The following is a 17,735-nucleotide window of genomic DNA, read 5'->3' as shown; positions in this document are numbered from 1 at the left end:
CGTTTATTTTGCAATCTTTACTTTTCAATCTATACAACAAAAATACCAAAAATATTTATCTTATTATCTCTATCAGATCTCACTTTTGCAAGTGGCCGTGAAGGGATTGACAACCCTTTATCGCGTTGGTTGCAAGGTTCTTATTTGTTTTTGCATGTACGAGGGATTTGCGTGTAGCCTCCTACTGGATTGATACCTTGGTTCTCAAAAACTGAGGGAAATACTTACGCTACTTTGCTGCATCACCCTTTCCTCTTCAAGGGAAAACCAACGTAGTGCTCAAGAGGTAGCGCTGAACCTCCCCGACCCTTGACGCATGTTTTTTGCGGGCGGCTTGTTCCTTCTCCGCTTTCTTCCGGGCTTCGGTCAGCGCTTTCTTGAGGGACTCCACCTCGGCCGCAGCTCCTATGAAACATCATAATAACACGATCAACACAAACAATTCATATCATTTTAGATCTGAATAGGCCATTGCATACCTTGCTTGTCCTCAAGTTGTTTTTTGACACGACCGAGCTCTTCATCGGCCTGCTCCAGCCTCTGCTTCAGTTTGGATACTTTGGCAGAATGGGAGGTCGCAGCCAGCATCGACGCCTGCTTATTCACATAGACACGTATGATTAGTCTCCTGCGAAAATTATTCGATCCTTTGTCCGACCTTTCTTTTCGAACGCCGGACAAAGTCTCAGGGGCTACTGTCTATACTATGGCATTCTTTTTGCATAATTACGTCACATACCTCAAAGCCTGTTAGAAGGCTGACGCGGGCTTCGTTCAGTCCGCTCTTAGTGGACTGAACCCTCTCAACCACCGTACCCATAAGGATACGGTGTTCTTCCACAATGGAAGCACCTTGAAGCGCTTCCAGTAGAGTATCCGGTGCCTCTAGGTGGACAGAGGTCACTGGCGAAATAGGTGCACCTCCTTCTTTCGAAGGAGGCTGCTTACCTGATTCCGGAGCCGTATGGGCCTCCGAAATAGTATTCGGTTGGGGGCCGAATTGGGTATGGCCCCCATTGCTAGTTTCTAGGGGGGTCTGCTCCCCCATGTGTCCGACGGCCGAGGTATCACCCTCTGGCGCCACCGTGACGGCCTCCTGTACCTCTCCCTGGCTTGGGAGGGTCCTTCGGGACCACACTTCAGCGTCGTCCGCAGTCTTGGGGGCGGAGGCCACTCGCTGTCCATCACATTTGGATCCAGCGAATTCCCCGAAGATGATGATCGTTGGGGGTGGGCGTGAGCCGGACTATATCGCATGATTCAACATGTTAAAACCACGAAGTAAAGGAGTTGGATATATATGTGCATAAGTGCCTTTGAGTACTTACGATTCGGCCAGGGGCTTCTTCCTGGGACGCCACTCAGAGCTCCTATCGGTGTTCAATGCAGAATTATCCGCAAGGGAGACCTTCCCTTTCTTGGACGCCTCCGCCTCTGCCTCCAGATCTGTGGAGGCCGCCTTTTCTTCCTTCCCCCCTCGGGGGGGGGGGGGGGATTGCTTTCTTCCTCCTCCTCGTCGTTCTCGGCGGGGGAGGAGTGGGTTTCGACATCTTCAGACGGTGCGTCCGAAGTGCCTTTACGGCAGAGGCCGCTTCTTGCCTCCTGGCCCTTCTTCTGCGGCGCCTTGTAGGGCGCCGGAACCAGCATCTTCGTCAGAAGTGGGATAGCTGGGTTTTCAGGCAGCGGAGCCGGACACTGGATCCGCTCCACCTTCTTTATCCAGCCCTGAAAAGACAAATGGAGAAGCTTGGACATCTTCATTGAATGCACAGGTAGAGGATACACCTTGAAATATGAAGAACTTACTGGACTAGCTGGATGAGTCAGGTCATAGCCGCGGTCCTCGGTCGTCTTCGGCCATGACTGATTGGCCTTGAAAAGCACCTTCCAGATACCTTCGTGCATGACACCGAAGAACTGTTGCAAGGTCTGGTGCTTGGCCGGATCGAACTCCCACAAATGGCAAGTCCGGCTTTGGCAAGGAAGGATCCGGCGAAAAAGCATCACCTGGATCACATTGACGAGCTTGATGTTCTTGTCCACCATGCTCTTAATGCGCGTCTGCAGCGCTGACACCTCGTCCGATGACGCCCAGTCCAGGCCCTTGTTTAGCCAGGAGGTAAGCCGCATTGGGGGCCCGGACTTGAATTCGGGAGCCGCGGCCCAGGTGGTGTCGCGGGGTTCTGTGACGTAGAACCACTGCTATTGCCACCCTTTGGCGGTCTCCACAAAGGTGCCTGTGGGCCATGTGACGTTAGACAATTTGCTCACCATGGCGCCTCCGCACTCTGCATGTTGACCATCCACCACTTTCGGCTTCACATTGAAGATCTTTAACCATAATCCGAAGTGGTGTGGGATGCGGAGGAAGGCCTCGCACACGACAATGAATGCCAAGATGTTGAGCAAAGAATTTGGGGCTAGATCGTGGAAATCTAGCCCGTAGTAAAACATGAGTCCACGGACGAAGGGGTGGAGAGGAAATCCTAACCCGCGGATGTAGTGGGGGATGAATACCACCCTCTCGTTGGGCTCCGAGGTGGGGACGATCTGCCCCTCGGCCGGAAGCCGGTGTGCGATTTCCTGGGCCAAGTACCCCGCGTCCCGGAGCTCCGTGATGTTCTCCTCCGTGAGAGAGGAGGCCATCCACTTGCCCTGCGCTCCAGATCCGGACATGGTCGGAGTGCTTTTTGGGGGCGGAAAGGATGGAAGCTTGGGCGCTGGAGCTCGAGAGCGAATGGGCAGAGAGGAAGAAGGCGTGGGTGAAAGAGTGGATCCTTATCCTCTTATAAAGGCAGCGAATATCAAGCGCCTCCCCACTCGCCTTAAAACTCGCCTATTCCCCAAGGGTCGTGCGGACGGTGCGGTTGAATTACCCACACCCGTATTGATGAGAATCTCGTGATAGGGGGACACGATCTCTGCTTCGATATGACGTGCCAATGAAAACCGCATCTCGAAACATGGAGCGGGAGGCTAAAAACGCTTCGAAATAATGACCGGGCAGGGACGTAGCGTCTCACTGCAAAAGTTGTCAGTAGATGGGACTTGTTAAATATTATAATCTTTGCGGCTGTGTGTGGTGCCTGTTTTGCAGAGCCGGACACGTTTTCTGTGTTCGAGGACTACTTTGAAGTATTCAGAGGAGGAACCCGCCTTGCAATGCCGAAGACAATTTGCGCGCCGGACACATCGTCATTGAAGCCTGGTTCTGGGGCTACTGAGGGAGTCCTGGATTAAGGGGTCCTCGGGCGTCCGGGCTATATAACGTGGGCCGGACTAATGGGCCATGAAGATACAAGACAGAAGACTTCCTCCCGTGTCCGGATGGGACTCTCCTTTGCGTGGAAGGCAAGCTTCGCATTCGGATATGAAGATTTCTTCCTCTGTAAACCGACTCTGTACAACCCTAGGTCCCTCCGGTGTCTATATAAACCGGTGGGTTTAGTCAGTAGAGGCAATCATAATCATACAGGCTTAGACATCTAGGGTTTAGTCATTACGATCTCGAGCTAGATCAACTCTTGTAAACCCCATATTCATCCAAGATAATCAAGCAGGAAGTAGGGTATTACCTCCATCAAGAGGGCTCGAACCTGGGTAAAACATCGTGTCCCTGTCTCCGGTTACCTTCGATCCTCAAACACGCAGTTCGGGACCCCTACCGAGATCTGCCGGTTTTGACACCGACAGTGAGCTTAGCCAAATTCTTGTGCTTGAAATCAGGGGCATATGGCTTCCACTTCACCTCTGCCTTTTCGCACAAACCATATTTCTTCCGTAACTCTTTGTCTGTCACCTTTTTGCACCAATGATCCCATACTCTAATGCACAGCTCTTTTAGGGACGATGCAGCTTCAAGAATAAACATTGTCCAAGCTAAATCACTTCCTTCAGAAAGATGACCCAGATTCACACGCTGTAATTTGCTGAGCACAGGAGTAAGCAGCTTCGGGGATTTTGGTAGAACCCAAATCTGGGATAGACAAAAAACAATTAACAAACTCGATGCAAGTTGCATATAAATTACATGCTCAATTGGCGGAGAAGACCCACCCAAGTTATTATTGCTGCATATAATATATAGAGCGAGAATGGGCATATATGATTCAAATGACTAATTCGTACCTTTTCACTTGCAAAATCCAGATGCAGATCACTTACGGAAGGAACATTAGCAAGGAGCTGACTTAACTCAAGGGTCTTTTGCAAACGGCCGGCAGATTTCATAAGTGTGAGCTTCGAAAGCTGTGGTACAAAAAGAAAATACAGGAAATCTTCATAAGAGTACCAACTATTATAGCAGTTCAATTCCCCCGGTCAGTATACCCTTTGAAGTTTTGGTAGATATGTCAGTTCAATTCTCTCAAATTTCCCCCGGTCGACCACGAACTCAACAAGTTGAGCATGTTCTACTTGCAGCACAAAATAGATCGCTGAGTCGCAATCGGTTAAACAGAAGGACTCCAAAAGCTTGCAAGTGCTGAGGATGCTGGGGATGTCGTGTTCACCAAACCTCATATTGCGCAGCCACAGGTGCCTAAGGCCAACAAATGCATCTGGACAAGCACCGATAAGATCATTGAACTGCTTACCAAAGCGGAGAAAATCTGCAAAAGAGCAGATCTTACGAGCCTTCTCTGTTGTGATCTGAAATTCAGCCGCGGCAACTTTTTGGGCTGACATGGCACGGGCAACAGATCTGCAAATGGTGGGAGAGTCGTGCTGCGTCAAGACAAATCTAATTTTGAGTTTGGTGATGGTGATATCCGGGCACCTTGTGCTCAAGATGTTATCAGTCACATGAGCCACCGCTCGGTTGATTTGGAGGAATTCACGAAGACTGAAAACACGAGCTTTATCATGGCGGCCTGGAATGGAACCAGCACTTAGGAAGAGCTGTGAGAGCATAGCGGGGAGCTTGAGCATTTGCCTGGATAGGACGCAGGCCCTTATAGCGTCGAGCGTGTCCACCCTCTCCAGAATGTTGAGCAGAAGGTCATTGGGCAGCTTGCTAAGCCTGTCTCCGTCTCCATTGTCAGCGTTGCGAGTTTCTTCTTGCGTCGGATTTAGCTGGAACGAACAACAAATAATCATCATTTTGAGGATGAACCTGACGTGTAGGACAAACATCAATCAGTCAGGCACAAAAGGAACAACACTTACATTGAGGCCGTTTTTGTCCTTCATGGCTGATCGGATCAACAAACTGACCTAATTTCGCCCCGAACGCAGTCAGGCATAATAGCCGAAGCAGAGGTAGTGGCAACGAAGGAGAGCGATGGTCATGGTGGCCGGCGGCGGAGGAGAGTGGTGGTGGCCGGAGCGGACGGCTAGGGAGGGTGCGGGCGGGGGAAGTCGCAGGGGACGACGGCAACCGAGGTTAGTGTTGGCCGCAGCGGACGGCTGGCGTGTGGTGGGGTGTTACAGAAGGGATGGAGGCGGGGTACTGTGGTGGCCGGCGGCGGAGACCGGGAGAGGCTGGGAGACGGGACGGGTTGCCTTGCCGCAGGGGAAGGCGGCGCCTGCGAATTCACTGGATCGGCCTAGGGTGAATTATCAGCGGCAAGGATTAAAACTGGCCGATCAGTTCCCTTGTCGTGGTCGTATCGCAATCCGTGTCCGGCCTTCTGTTTTTTCTCGCGTTGTGCACGCCTATATATGACTGCACTATCTACAAATCCATAGAACCGGGACGAGACAAGCCCCAAAACCGTAAGGCGGCGCCGACCCGTCTCGACTTCCAGTTCCAAGCATGGCGGCCGCCGCATCCACCTCGCCCTCCGGCAGCGGCCGCCGCAACCCGGCGGCGGGAGCGGGCGCTTGCCCCATCTGCCTCGAAGCCATCGAAGACGAGGCCTACCTCGACGCCTGCCTGCACTCGTTCTGCTACAGGTGCATAACGCAGTGGGTGAGCATCGTGGCGAGCAAGCGGGAAGAACCCTTGTCCACGGCGAGGTGCCCCCTCTGCAAGACCGAGAGCGCGTCCATCATCCACGCCTTCGACGGCGAGTCGTTCCAGCAGCATCACATCGAGCAGGAGCAGCACCGCCCGGGGAAGAAGAAGACGAGACACCTCTCAGACGCGCACGCGCTCATATCACAAATCTACAACACGAGAGAGGTCTCAGGCGACGAGCCGAGCATGCAGAAATACTGGAAGCAGCGGAAGTACCTCCGGAGGAACGTGTGGCTCGAGCCATGGCTGAGGCGAGAGATCCAGGCCCTCACGCGGGACGAGGACGTCGACGCCGTGGTCTACCACGTCCACGGCGTCATCGAGTTTGCCTTGAAACCGCACGCTTCCAAGGAGGCCTCGCCGGAGCGCGCGAGGGAGGAGTTCGTGCGTTCGCTCTCCGACGCCGCGAGGCCGTTCCTCCATGGACGGACGGCGCGGTTCGTCGCGGAGGCGGAGCTCTTCCTGGCCTCGCAGCTGAACATCGACGCGTACGGCAGGGCGCGCGCCCGGAGGTTCAGGGAGTCCGCTTCGCATGTGACGAGGGAGCAGGGTGCGCTGCCGCGGGACCGTCCTCTCGAGGATCACTACTTCTACTTGTACTTTTTGAGTGACGAGGCAGATTACGTTGGCGGTGAGATGTAGGACGTGTTTGTTTCATGGTTTTGCGGCCGGTGTCTGATCGCAGCGGCATCCGAACCCGTTACTCTATGTACGACGGAACTAAATACCGCGCAATGAAATAAGGGGCTGTCGAGAACAAACGTCGCTCTGTTGGTTAGCCCTGTTTTTTTTTTCTTCTAAATAACCACATATATTTCATTTTTTTTGGCGAGTACACATATGTTTCATTAGACAAACATATTACAAAGAGTACACATGTGGTCATCGCAAGAGACATACATAGATGTCTTGCAATATTGCGTCAAACTAGAATTTCACTTTGGCAGAATCTTGTGCCACGCCAAAACGTCGCCCACCATCGTCCTCCTCCGCTGCTGAGGCAACGTCGAAGAAAGAGGGGAACTTTCCTCATACCAAGATCTAGAGGAGCACCATTGCATACAAGGATGTTTTTCGAGTCGATGAAACGGACCGCCGCAAGCGACGAGACCGAGACTTTGTGGCACGTCGGCGGGGTTCTTCTCCGTGTCCGCTAGATCTCAGCGCCGTCAACTTCATTCGATGAGATCGAAGAAGAGGAACGCCGCTACATCCCGCCATCCACGCACACCACTGCAAGACACCAAACACAACTGCAACAGCCGACACCAACGCTACCCGAGAGAGTGTTGAGCGCTGACCATCAGACACAAAACCTTACCGAATCTGAAGACCGGCAACAAGACCGAGCCACTTGCTCCTCGACGCCACACATTAAAGCACCACCGAGATGGAGGAAGAGCGGAATCAAATTATTTCGACGCGGCGCTCACTCAAGCCGCTAAAGCGGCAGACGGAGGCGGACGAGGACCCATCGTCGCCGGCGGTGTTGAGGAAAGCAAGAGAAATCGCCTCCTATATCGCCTCTCTGGAGCGATTCCAGGAGCGAACGGGGCGGGTCTCGAGTCTCGGCTCTGCCACCAGTGTTTAGAGATTTTCTTCTATAAGAATATGGGCAGTGCTACGCGTCGGGCCGATAATTTAAAAAGATCCGCCGCCTTAGTAGCCGTTGGATGGAGTGTCGAGTAGCCGTTGATCTCTCTGCAACAACGGTCTTGTTGCAATCTTCCCCAAGCCGTTTTTCCCTTTGATTTCTGCAATAGGAGCCTTGTTGCGCTCATGCTTCTGCAACAAGGACCTTGTTGCAAAACTTTTTTGGACCATTTTCCCCCTGATATTTTATTTGCAGCATGAGCCTTGTTGCGCTCATGTTTCTGCAATAAGGACCTTGTTGCAAAACTTTTTCAGACCATATATTTCCTCCGATATCTGGAACACGAGCCTTGTTGCGCTCAACCTTTTGCAACAACGACCATATTGCAGACCTTTTTTGGACCATCTTTTTCCGTTTGATCTATATAACATGAGCTCTGTTGCAGAGAGATTACTGCAACAAGAGTCCTGTTGCAAAAAATATTTCCCTACAGCGGGAACAAGAATACAACCATGGATGGGGAGGCAAGTGCGACCATGGATGAGGGAGGCGAGCGCGGCTGTGGGCCAACGTTGAGCAACACAGTCGATTGCCGCCGCCGTTTGCAACATTGTCACTGTTGCATATACCACAACACACGTCTGGGCCGAGCCGCCATGGCCATGGCCATGGACAAGCCCAAGGTAGGGCCGGCCCCTTTCTGCCACTTGTGTGCGCCCCAGCCTCGGTCGCGCCCCCGCAGCGTGCGCATGCCGCAAGCTCCACCTGGCCCTCGGCCCTCTTCGCAAACTGGATTTGGGAGAATGAAGTGCGTACAAGGATTGAGGGAGGAAGAAGATGGCTGGGGCATGGGAGGAGATAAAGTTGAGTGCGTGTGGATGGTTCGGATGATATGTGGCAGGAAGGGGCTATGTGACCGAAACGATAATGTATCCACATGATCAAATGGATCATACGACTTACGAGGCGACGGATGCTTGAAAGTTATCAGCCGGATGAAATAGAATCGTTACCCTAAGAATATACCGCTAAGGACTAGTCTTTGGTCTCGTTACTTTTTCAAATAGCGGGGTTGTACAACGAAAAATGCGTTTGGTGGCCGCGCTACAGGCAGGCCGCTATCCCTGCCGTCGCGCCACCATCTAGATTCGCACTGCCAGTGTATAGTGGATGTATTCCATTTATTTTTGGCTTGTATTCGTCCAGCGCTGGCCACCCCACATGCGAAGCACCTAGGGGCTCTGACATGTACGCACAAGTCTCGACCGATGCAGTACTGATGCTCCACACTTTTGCAGATGTGTACCAGGCGGTTGTGGCCCTCGTGGCCGAGTCGTGTCCAGATGAGAACAAATGGATGCAGAAGTGTAACCGTGGCACATCTATGACCAGCGGAGTCATGCAGTAGTGTTTCAAGCGCCCATAATTAATCATCGCTAATGACTCTTTTGGGTTTATGCGTGTCGATGATGGTGTTTAATCAGATGCTTGCATAATGAAATGATCGTTTTATACACGTGCCATAGCATTAGGTAGCAGATTACCGGAACTTAATTTCATGTTATTTCGTTAATTTTTATAAGCAATCAGGTAACCACGCACTTAACCACGGTACACATGCACGCAAACGTAAAGTTGTCTCTAATTAGTTCCCAGTGCAGCAGAGATTCTCGACGCTGTACAGCTACCAGCCGTGCTATGTGTCCCACCTTTACAGTCGTGTCACGTCTTGAAAATTACTATCCCTCACATCAACGCCACCCTGTTGCCATCTACCTCCCCCTCCACCCAACGCAGCTCTGTGTTCCTCTGTTCTTCTCACCGGAAGGAGCTTGGCTCCCACTGAACGAGGTGCGGCAGCCTATTCCTCGGCACCCGAGTTGCCCTACCACGGCGAGCCCCCTCATCTGGCGGCGCTGCGCGAGGGCAGTCGGCGGCGATCTGGTCCACACGGAAGAGGTACCGAACGCCAATCCTGCCACATCTCATTTTTCTCGCCGTCGGCATGGCCATTCTTTGCTCTTATTTTGCTTTGTATTCGTCCCCAATCTAAGTCGCCGTATATGTCTCATGGGCAGGCGGGGAGGGATAAAATGTCAATTCCTTTTAGTGGAGTATAAGCTACGATGGTTATCAATCGGGTAGAAAACAGCGCCCAATCTCCTGAAGATTGGAATAGCGATGGTGATGGTTCAGGTTGTTCAACCGGAGTAGCTGGCACACCATGTTTCACCTCTAGGTTATCACTGCTCAAGGCTGGTTCAGTAATAGCACAGTTTAGTGAATTCAAGCAGGAGCTAGTTAGGGAAACCGGTTTCGGAGGAATGCTAGAGTTGAAGTCATGGCATAAGATTAACTTGAAATACAGTGCTTATTTGATGGATAGAGTTGATTTAGATTCCTGCTCCTTGAACCTGGAGTCACAGGGGGTGTTGGATTTGTTTGACAAGGATTTGAACTATGTTTTTGGCATCCCATGTGGGAATCTAACAATTGAAGGTGAAGGCGTTGAACCATCTGTAGCTTGTATCGAGTACACACGGATAGCAGCATCATTTAGCGAGAAAGGCACACACAGCCTCAAAGCCGCTGAATCATTCTTGCTTGGACCCATATCAGAAGAATCAACAGAAACAGAGAAGGATTGTTTCAAAATTGCATTTGTGATTTTCATCATTGGACATGTGCTCGCCCCGACCGCCAAACATGACTACATATCAGTAGATTTCTGGGCAGCACTGAACGATGTCAGCAAGATCAAAGATTGGAACTGGGGGGCTTACGTACTGAAAAATTTGCTCCAAGCAGTGAAGAAGTTCAAAAACGATGTTTCAAAGAGGAACCCAACTATACATATAGTCGGATGCCATCTGTTCTTGCAGGCACGTATATCTGTTTTGTTTGTTTCATGCATTTTCTCATACATGAGTCACGAGTAAACATTTTTATCATGCATTTTCTCATGTTTGTTTTTGTTTCTGACCACATTTTTCTGCTGCAACCAGGTTTTTGTCCTCGACAGATTAGAGCTCAGTGTACTGAACAAGCCAGAAGGAGTGACACCAAGGATAAGCCTGTACGACTATGAGTCAATGAAAAAGATGGTTGAGCAAATCACGGTTAACATCGCTGGTGGAGAAGTCACTTTCAGTGGCGGCAAGGTATTTTGTTGAAGATGGGTTTCATTTTTGCAACGGCATACACACCCAACACAACAAATGTGTATTCCTTTTCACCCTGTCATACTCATCATTCTTTTCAAAAAACAGGTCAGGAGTGGTATGGCCGTCGGGGGGCTCGAGTCAGCTGGGAATCATACCGTTACAGAAAAAATGGCTAGGCCTGCTATTGCCACCAAAAGAGCAAACAATCCATGCTCACCAATGCTACGATCTTCTTACACGAGAAATGGCCCGCAGGAATTTTCATATTACATTCGCTCGCGGTACCCTACCATAGTAAGAATTCCGATAGACATTTTTTGTGTCTTGTGTGAGATTTTTTTTTCTAACACGAAGCCAGCGCCCTTCAAGTACGCGGATCAATAACTTTTGTTTTTCATGTTTGCACTAAATAATACAGTCACCTCAGAAGCTTGGCATACTTCTACGGGAACAAAATGCACGCGGCTTAGCAAACATATCGGAAATGAGGCAAGCGTTCCAATCGAACATGTTCACCTTCACTGACAAGCTAATGGCGTGCCTCGGAGAAATGTGTACATGCTGTAAGGCACATGGACGGAAAATGTGTATCCTGAAGAGTGAAGAGACAACCATCCACGCCGCGCCTCGCACTCCATCAACTGATCAGCTAAGCACCCCACTAGTCAGCAAGATTGGACCACGCCTTCCAGCCCCAGGGCTGCATGAAGGTGTGTTTTTTTCACACCCTGTGCCTTATCACCACCGCAACAATTTTTCCGTCTGCACAACCCTAACTTTTCTTACACATTTTTTACAGGTGCGTTGTCTGCCAGTAGTTCAATTTCGAGGAAAAGGGATGGAAGCTTATCATCAAGTATACAATCTGGTCCGTCGAAGAGGCTTTGTTTACCTTCCCCCAATGCAGAAGATGGCCTTGGTCAAAAACAGAAACCAATAGCACAGGATTCGACGGTTATGGAGATTGCCAGCAGCATCATGTCAATGTATGATGATCTAACGGCGATCCTTGTCACTTATTATGCCGAGATGCGGCCACACCCCACGGCGATTTTGTTTGGTGCAACAACAGACGGGGCACCTGTGAAGATTGACCTTGCACAGAGCAACTTTGGGAGGGACCCATGGGTTGTCGGTTCTGTCCCCCCGCCACCCCCAGAAAACGCGCTTAGGGCTATACGAGACTGGATGTCAGCAGCCTCCATGGCAAATTTGCAGAGGCAAGTTAAACATTAACGCAAGACATCAACTATTCTATCGCCCCTCCACATTTTTACTTGGTATATCCTAACCACATGCGTTTTTTGAATGCTCCAATAGGAATTGGATTGTACATCTTAAACCAAGGTTAATATCAATCGAAGGGTTTGAAATTCAGCGACAACTTGCATCTGGAGCACCAATGTCACATGAGTTGTGTACTGCTATATTTCGGAGGCTTGCCCAACTGGATCAGTCTTGCTCCAAGGACACGCCCGGTAACATCTGGAGGAAGTACATAGAGCCTGACTTTGCTGTGAGACCCCTACCAGCCTTGCACTTAACCGTGCATATTACCTTTCCATATTTGCATAGTTCATCCTATAAAATTGACCCATTTGTTCTCATGATCGCAGACAACTGTTTTGTCAAACGCCGATCCATTGACTGTTCAATCTATCCGCACGGGTTTCCAAGAAGGAACAGGTGTTTGCAACCCGGCTTCGTGCAGAATGGTACGACACAAATTTTCATCAGCTGGCCATGGCATTTTTTGAAGATTGAACATAAGTAACCAAATTTTTATTGTGCAGTGGTTTATCCCAGCTATACTCCCAGACGGATGGGCTGTCTACCTGTTTGATATGATGCGGAAACGCATCATCGTGTTAGACCCAGCAGTTGGACCTTTTGGTTATAGCAATCGGCGGGTCAGCATGCATGAGTTTGTAAGCAACAAACTTCATGCTGCCATGTTTAACTGTCTACATAATTTCTTCAGCTCTTGGCATTGCGACTCCACTAACTGGGGTCGCACATTTCCTATCATAATGCGGGAAAAAATAAACAAGTATGTTTTACTTTACACTACGGCCGCTTTTTTCCATCTTGTTTTTCATGTCTCCATTTTTTCTAATGATCGCCTCGCCAATCTTCCCAATTCCCAGAGATGAAACTGGCTTGGGCGCTACGTTCTTTGCAAGGAATTACGACGGTGACAGGCTACAAATCCCATTGACCAAAGTAAATATTTGCCCACGACACGGAAGCCATGTACTCCTTTTCAATTATCTGTGCTAATACATTTCTGCTCCTTCCAGGATACATTGGAATCACACGGCAACCTCATGATTTACGAGCTGATGCAGATGCAAGGGAACCAAACAAAGGCGGCACACGATTCACTCGAAGCAATCAAAGGAACGTTCCTTGTTCTGTAGGGCAGTTCGGAGGACGAGCAGATGTTAAAACGAGCAACAAATCATGTTACCATTTCCTCTTTGCTCAAGGACACCTCTGTGACACATTTGTACTGCATGAGAATTCGAGCATTACACTATTTCATCTCACGTAGCTAGATAAACCATCACAAAACTCATCACAAACTGATGAGTTTTGCTGCGTAGTTGCTTCCAACTAATCTGCATCTACATGCAGAACACCTTGTACACAAGTGCTAGCAGAAGAATGCACACAGCAACATTCATCACATATCCACCGCGGTGGCTGCCAAGGTTTGGCTCTGGGACTTGCTGTGCAACCTCCTGCCTGCTTTCTTCGAGATGTTGCATCGCCCTCGCTTCCGAACGGAGCTCTTCATTCATTCGTTCCAGCAGACGCACCTTGTCACGCAGATCTATCAGCAGTTGTTTCAGGTATTCATCTTCAATAGGATCATCGTGCCAATCAAAGAACTCGCACCCCCCATCTGCAAGAACATTTGCCACGAGACAAGCTTACAGGCCAAAACTCAAGTACCAATACTAAAGGAAAATGGAGGTTTCGAAATACTAACCCTTGCCCTGGCGCACGTGTAGTACCTCCTCCCTGGATTGTCGTCGCTCCAGGAAATCCACATGGCCGCTTTCGGCTTAAGCTTACACCTGCAAGGCACAGGTGGCTGGTAGTCCATCGGGCCAACCCTGTACCTCACCGGAGACCTTAGGCTAGCAGCGTGGGCACGCCTTGAGGAAGAAGACGCCCTTGAGTTTGAAGAATTGGAAGAAGACATGGCTCGCCGGTCTGCCCGTTGCCAGCTTGGAGGGGTGGAGCATTATATAGCACATGTCATCCCCAACGGCTACTTTTCCTGGAGAGGATGGGTGCCCAACGACTCAAGCTGCCAACGCATAATTGATTGCCATAGCCGTTGGTGACATGACATTTCACGCCACGCCCGCTACTCGTCTACAATGATCATTTTCTCCAGACAAAAAATTGCACACGGACACATAGGCATGTAGGGGGATTAAGCTGATCAAGGTTGATTCCAAAACACAGTTGTCCACGTGCAGGGCAACACACGCCATACAGAATTACAACTAAGGAGTTCCAGCGATAATCAAAGTGCCAAGTCCAGTACAACTCATGGGATGACAGAACCGGCTGCAAGCCAGCTACAAAAAATGGCACACCTTGCTACGAACTAACCGGCTGCAAGCCAGCTACAAAAAATGGCACACCTTCATTCGGAATCTACTCTTCCTGTTCCTCAACTATCTCCATAATGCCTGGGCGAGGAGCAACGTTGCCTTGGCATGCAAGGGTCTCGTACAGCATTCTCTTCCGCCGCTGTGGAAGTCCATGCTGTTCTCCCACATGAAAAGCAAGACAGGCAAATGATGTTATGCAAGTGGCAACAGACACAATCATGGAAATGAAATAATTAATGTAGAGTACTCACAACTTGAACATCCTCCTCAAGGCCGAAACCGTTGTAGTTGTCAGCGTAGTATGCAACGTACCCCGGCGACTCACCACTGTCAACATTGTTGTTACACGGAGCAAAGTCTATTAGCTGCATGCTTATTATGCAAATGAAGGAACACGAGCGATGAACAAGCACGGATGCTCACCTACGGCATGCAACGTGCATGCCCTCGTTGTACACCACCGTCCATTTTGTAATGTCCATCTCCCAGCCATCATCCATCATCATACCAATAATCTTCAGACCTCTAAGCACCGTGCGTATGGTATTCCCGTGCTTTATCTCGTACACATGACGTGTCATTTCCGTGTACATGGGGTCAAGCACAGTGATCATAGTGCGCTCCATGTCACAGACGTACAAGCTCCACTCATGGCTGAGCCACGCAGGCATCATGATCTGCAAATCACACAAAACAGTCTTGGTCAGCTTGACCCATGCAGCCCTGCAGCTAGTAATAGAGTTGTACACGTGTATACGTACCAGACGGCACAGGGATAGACGGAATCCTAGGTTTGGTGCAGCCAGCATCCCCAACAAGAGCTCGCGTGTCTCAGCAGAATCGATGTTGTCCATGTGGAGCTGCAAACCAAAAAAACAGACAGAAAGTTAAAGACTCATCAGAATAACGATCCATAATAAACAACATGTTCAGCAGATCAATTTTCGTTATCGTACAGAGTAACTAACCACGACATCAGGAGGAACCAAACCCCTCCAATTAGGCAGGTGGACCCTTGCCATCATCCTACTCTCCCTCTCGTTCCAACCGCGCACCCACGCATCGAATCCCGTGTACAGCATTTCCCCATGCAAACTGAACTGGTACTTCATCTTGTGACCATCCATACGTAGCACAGTGGGGGAGAGGTGTTCGAACCAAGTCCTGCTCACGACAAACGGCACACATGTTTACCAATTTGACATTTGCTTACCCCTGGTGCTTGAAAATGTGGGGAACAAATACACGGTAACTAACCTGCCAAGCTCAGATGGCTCGCTAAGCATTTCGACAGTCTCATACAAATCCATGCACACGTGGTTCGGGTAGAAGAAGTGATGAAGCTCCAGTTCAAACGGCGAGAACCCATAATTATGTGGAGCAGGTGGCGGGGCTGGCATCGCTGGAACAACCGCTGCACACACGAGTTCCATGTCAGGCAACCACAACCGAAAAAACAAATACGCGTGCACCCAGATGATTTTTGAAACGCACCTAGAGGAAGTGGGTTACTCTGCTGGCCATCTCCAGGCAGGGCAAGCCTCTTGTTCCCTATGGGCGTGACAGTAGCAATACGGTGATCTGGCAGGTCCGGCGCAGCAGCTGCACACGTGCACACAGTTAGTCATTAACTCTATCAGTAAATAACAACCATTTTTAACAGATGATTGCATTTTTTATAAACAAACCTTCCGCCATGGTCGTATCTGGCACCACTTGATCGCGTGCACCACAACCAAAGACCTCATGCATGGTGGTCTGCCTCATGCATCTATGAGGCGGCACTACAGAATGGTGGCAAACTTGCACACGTTAGCCCATGCAACACACCTGGCGTGCAACTAGCAGTTAAACGACACGGATAACTTACATTGAACGGCAGGCCCTTTGCCTTTTATATCCTCGATCATTGGCTTATCCTCCGGCTCTTCATCAGGCACCATAGGCTCATCATGCTCAAGAGGGGCCACAGGTTCTGCAAGCACAACACGCCGCGAAACAAGTCAATTCACAAAGCATACAAAACAAAAAATTAGTTTAGCAAGGGCCACTTTTGTCGGCACCCACCTTTGCCACGTGCAGAGACGTTCGTTGCTTTTTTAGCGCCGTGATCAGGAACTGCGCCCGCTTCGGGCACTGGAACAAGAATTAACAATTAGATTTTTTCAATGTATGTAAAACAAAATGGAGAACATGCTTCCTTAATCCGGACCAAACGCACCAGATTGTCCACTCGCCCCCTCGTTACGGACCACAACGGCCATGAGAGACCGTGCTGCCTCACGTGATGTTGCCGCCAGATCCGTCACAATATCTGTCCCAAAGAAAACAAATCGATTTATCATCAAGTGCCTAATCAGAGCTCCCGGCGTACTAGTTTTTCTGGTGCATGCAAATGCCTGGCCCACACCCATGCAAACTGGTCACCCAGACACCCCCTCCTCCTCTAGGCTGCATGCATGGCACACTAAACCGTGCATGGCACACTTTTCACAGAGCCCCCACCCTCTAAACAAAACAGACCAATACTACAACTAATCATGGAATACGCTTGCTTAGACACGTACCTGTCATGCTTCTTGGAACAGTCGATGACTGGCCGATATTAGGGAATGCCGCAGCCACCGAAGCTTGCCTCTTAACCCTTTCCATGAAATCATCAAGAGTTTCTTCTAGATCTCTCTGTCATTTGGTAGCCATCTTTGTTCGTATTTCTTCCAGCACCTTTTCTTTCACCTCGTCGACCATCTTGACAAATGCATCTTCACGTTTCCTGAACTGGTGCTCCACTGCTTCCCTTAGCGCCGCTAGAATCTACACGTGCACACCCGGAGACAAGTCAGTACACTTTCAAGGAAGGTTCGACAAAAGCTGCTAGACCTTACAACTGTTGCAGAAAAGATAGTTGGCACACACCTGCGGATCCACCACCCTTACATGGGCCACGCCAAATCCACCAGCCGGCGCATGCACACCAGGGCTTGGTGTGTTCAAGGCTTGGGCTGGAGCTGCACTCCCGGAAGCTACATTAAATGCAGGAGATCTTGGCACATCCGAAGCCTGCAGACGAACAATCGTAGTGAATTAATGAACATGCAGTTTCAACTGCATTAAATGTTAGAATTTGCAATCAAAGAACATAATTTTTTTTGGTTCTGTCACCTCAAATCCAGCGTCCACCCCGTTCCTCGCTGCATGCTTCTTGATCAGTAGCCTCATTAACGTGTCCGAGTAGTGAGCCAGCCTAGGCAGCGGTAGACCCTCACGCCCTTGCATCCCATGCTCGTGGTAGTCGCAGAAAATCATCTGTGTTTTCATTTTTCGCAAAGAACAACAAGCAAAAACGTGTCATTGCTAGCGGGGGCACAACAAATGCTCACAAAATG

At 49.9% G+C, this 17,735-nt stretch overlaps 3 protein-coding genes across 3 annotated transcripts; 2 read left to right on the top strand and 1 right to left on the bottom strand.

Annotated features, from left to right (window-relative positions):
- Nucleotides 1-4,204: 4,204 nt before the first annotated feature.
- LOC123076428 (uncharacterized) lies at nucleotides 4,205-5,190 on the bottom strand. Its single transcript, XM_044498687.1, has 2 exons — nucleotides 5,167-5,190; nucleotides 4,205-5,073 (listed from the first exon to the last, which is right to left on the bottom strand). The coding sequence occupies exons 1-2, from the start codon at nucleotides 5,188-5,190 to the stop codon at nucleotides 4,321-4,323; spliced, it is 777 nt and encodes a 258-aa protein (XP_044354622.1). The 3' UTR covers nucleotides 4,205-4,320.
- A 514-nt stretch (nucleotides 5,191-5,704) lies between these two features.
- Nucleotides 5,705-6,683, top strand: LOC123075165 (E3 ubiquitin-protein ligase Topors). Its single transcript, XM_044497831.1, has one exon. It carries the CDS (start codon nucleotides 5,756-5,758, stop codon nucleotides 6,599-6,601), a length of 846 nt encoding a protein of 281 aa, XP_044353766.1. The 5' UTR covers nucleotides 5,705-5,755; the 3' UTR covers nucleotides 6,602-6,683.
- A 2,569-nt stretch (nucleotides 6,684-9,252) lies between these two features.
- LOC123080122 (uncharacterized) lies at nucleotides 9,253-13,406 on the top strand. Its single transcript, XM_044503006.1, has 11 exons — nucleotides 9,253-9,512; nucleotides 9,632-10,435; nucleotides 10,559-10,714; nucleotides 10,823-11,011; nucleotides 11,136-11,427; nucleotides 11,517-11,937; nucleotides 12,038-12,233; nucleotides 12,334-12,432; nucleotides 12,511-12,767; nucleotides 12,865-12,940; nucleotides 13,018-13,406. Exons 2-11 carry the CDS (start codon nucleotides 9,680-9,682, stop codon nucleotides 13,135-13,137), a joined length of 2,562 nt encoding a protein of 853 aa, XP_044358941.1. The 5' UTR covers nucleotides 9,253-9,512; nucleotides 9,632-9,679; the 3' UTR covers nucleotides 13,138-13,406.
- Nucleotides 13,407-17,735: the final 4,329 nt, after the last annotated feature.

The sequence above is a fragment of the Triticum aestivum genome, chromosome 3D (assembly GCF_018294505.1).
Source record: "Triticum aestivum cultivar Chinese Spring chromosome 3D, IWGSC CS RefSeq v2.1, whole genome shotgun sequence".
In the NCBI taxonomy this organism is placed as follows: domain Eukaryota; kingdom Viridiplantae; phylum Streptophyta; class Magnoliopsida; order Poales; family Poaceae; genus Triticum; species Triticum aestivum.
Note: the sequence above shows the minus strand (reverse complement) of the source record. Positions and strands in the feature narration are given on the sequence as shown.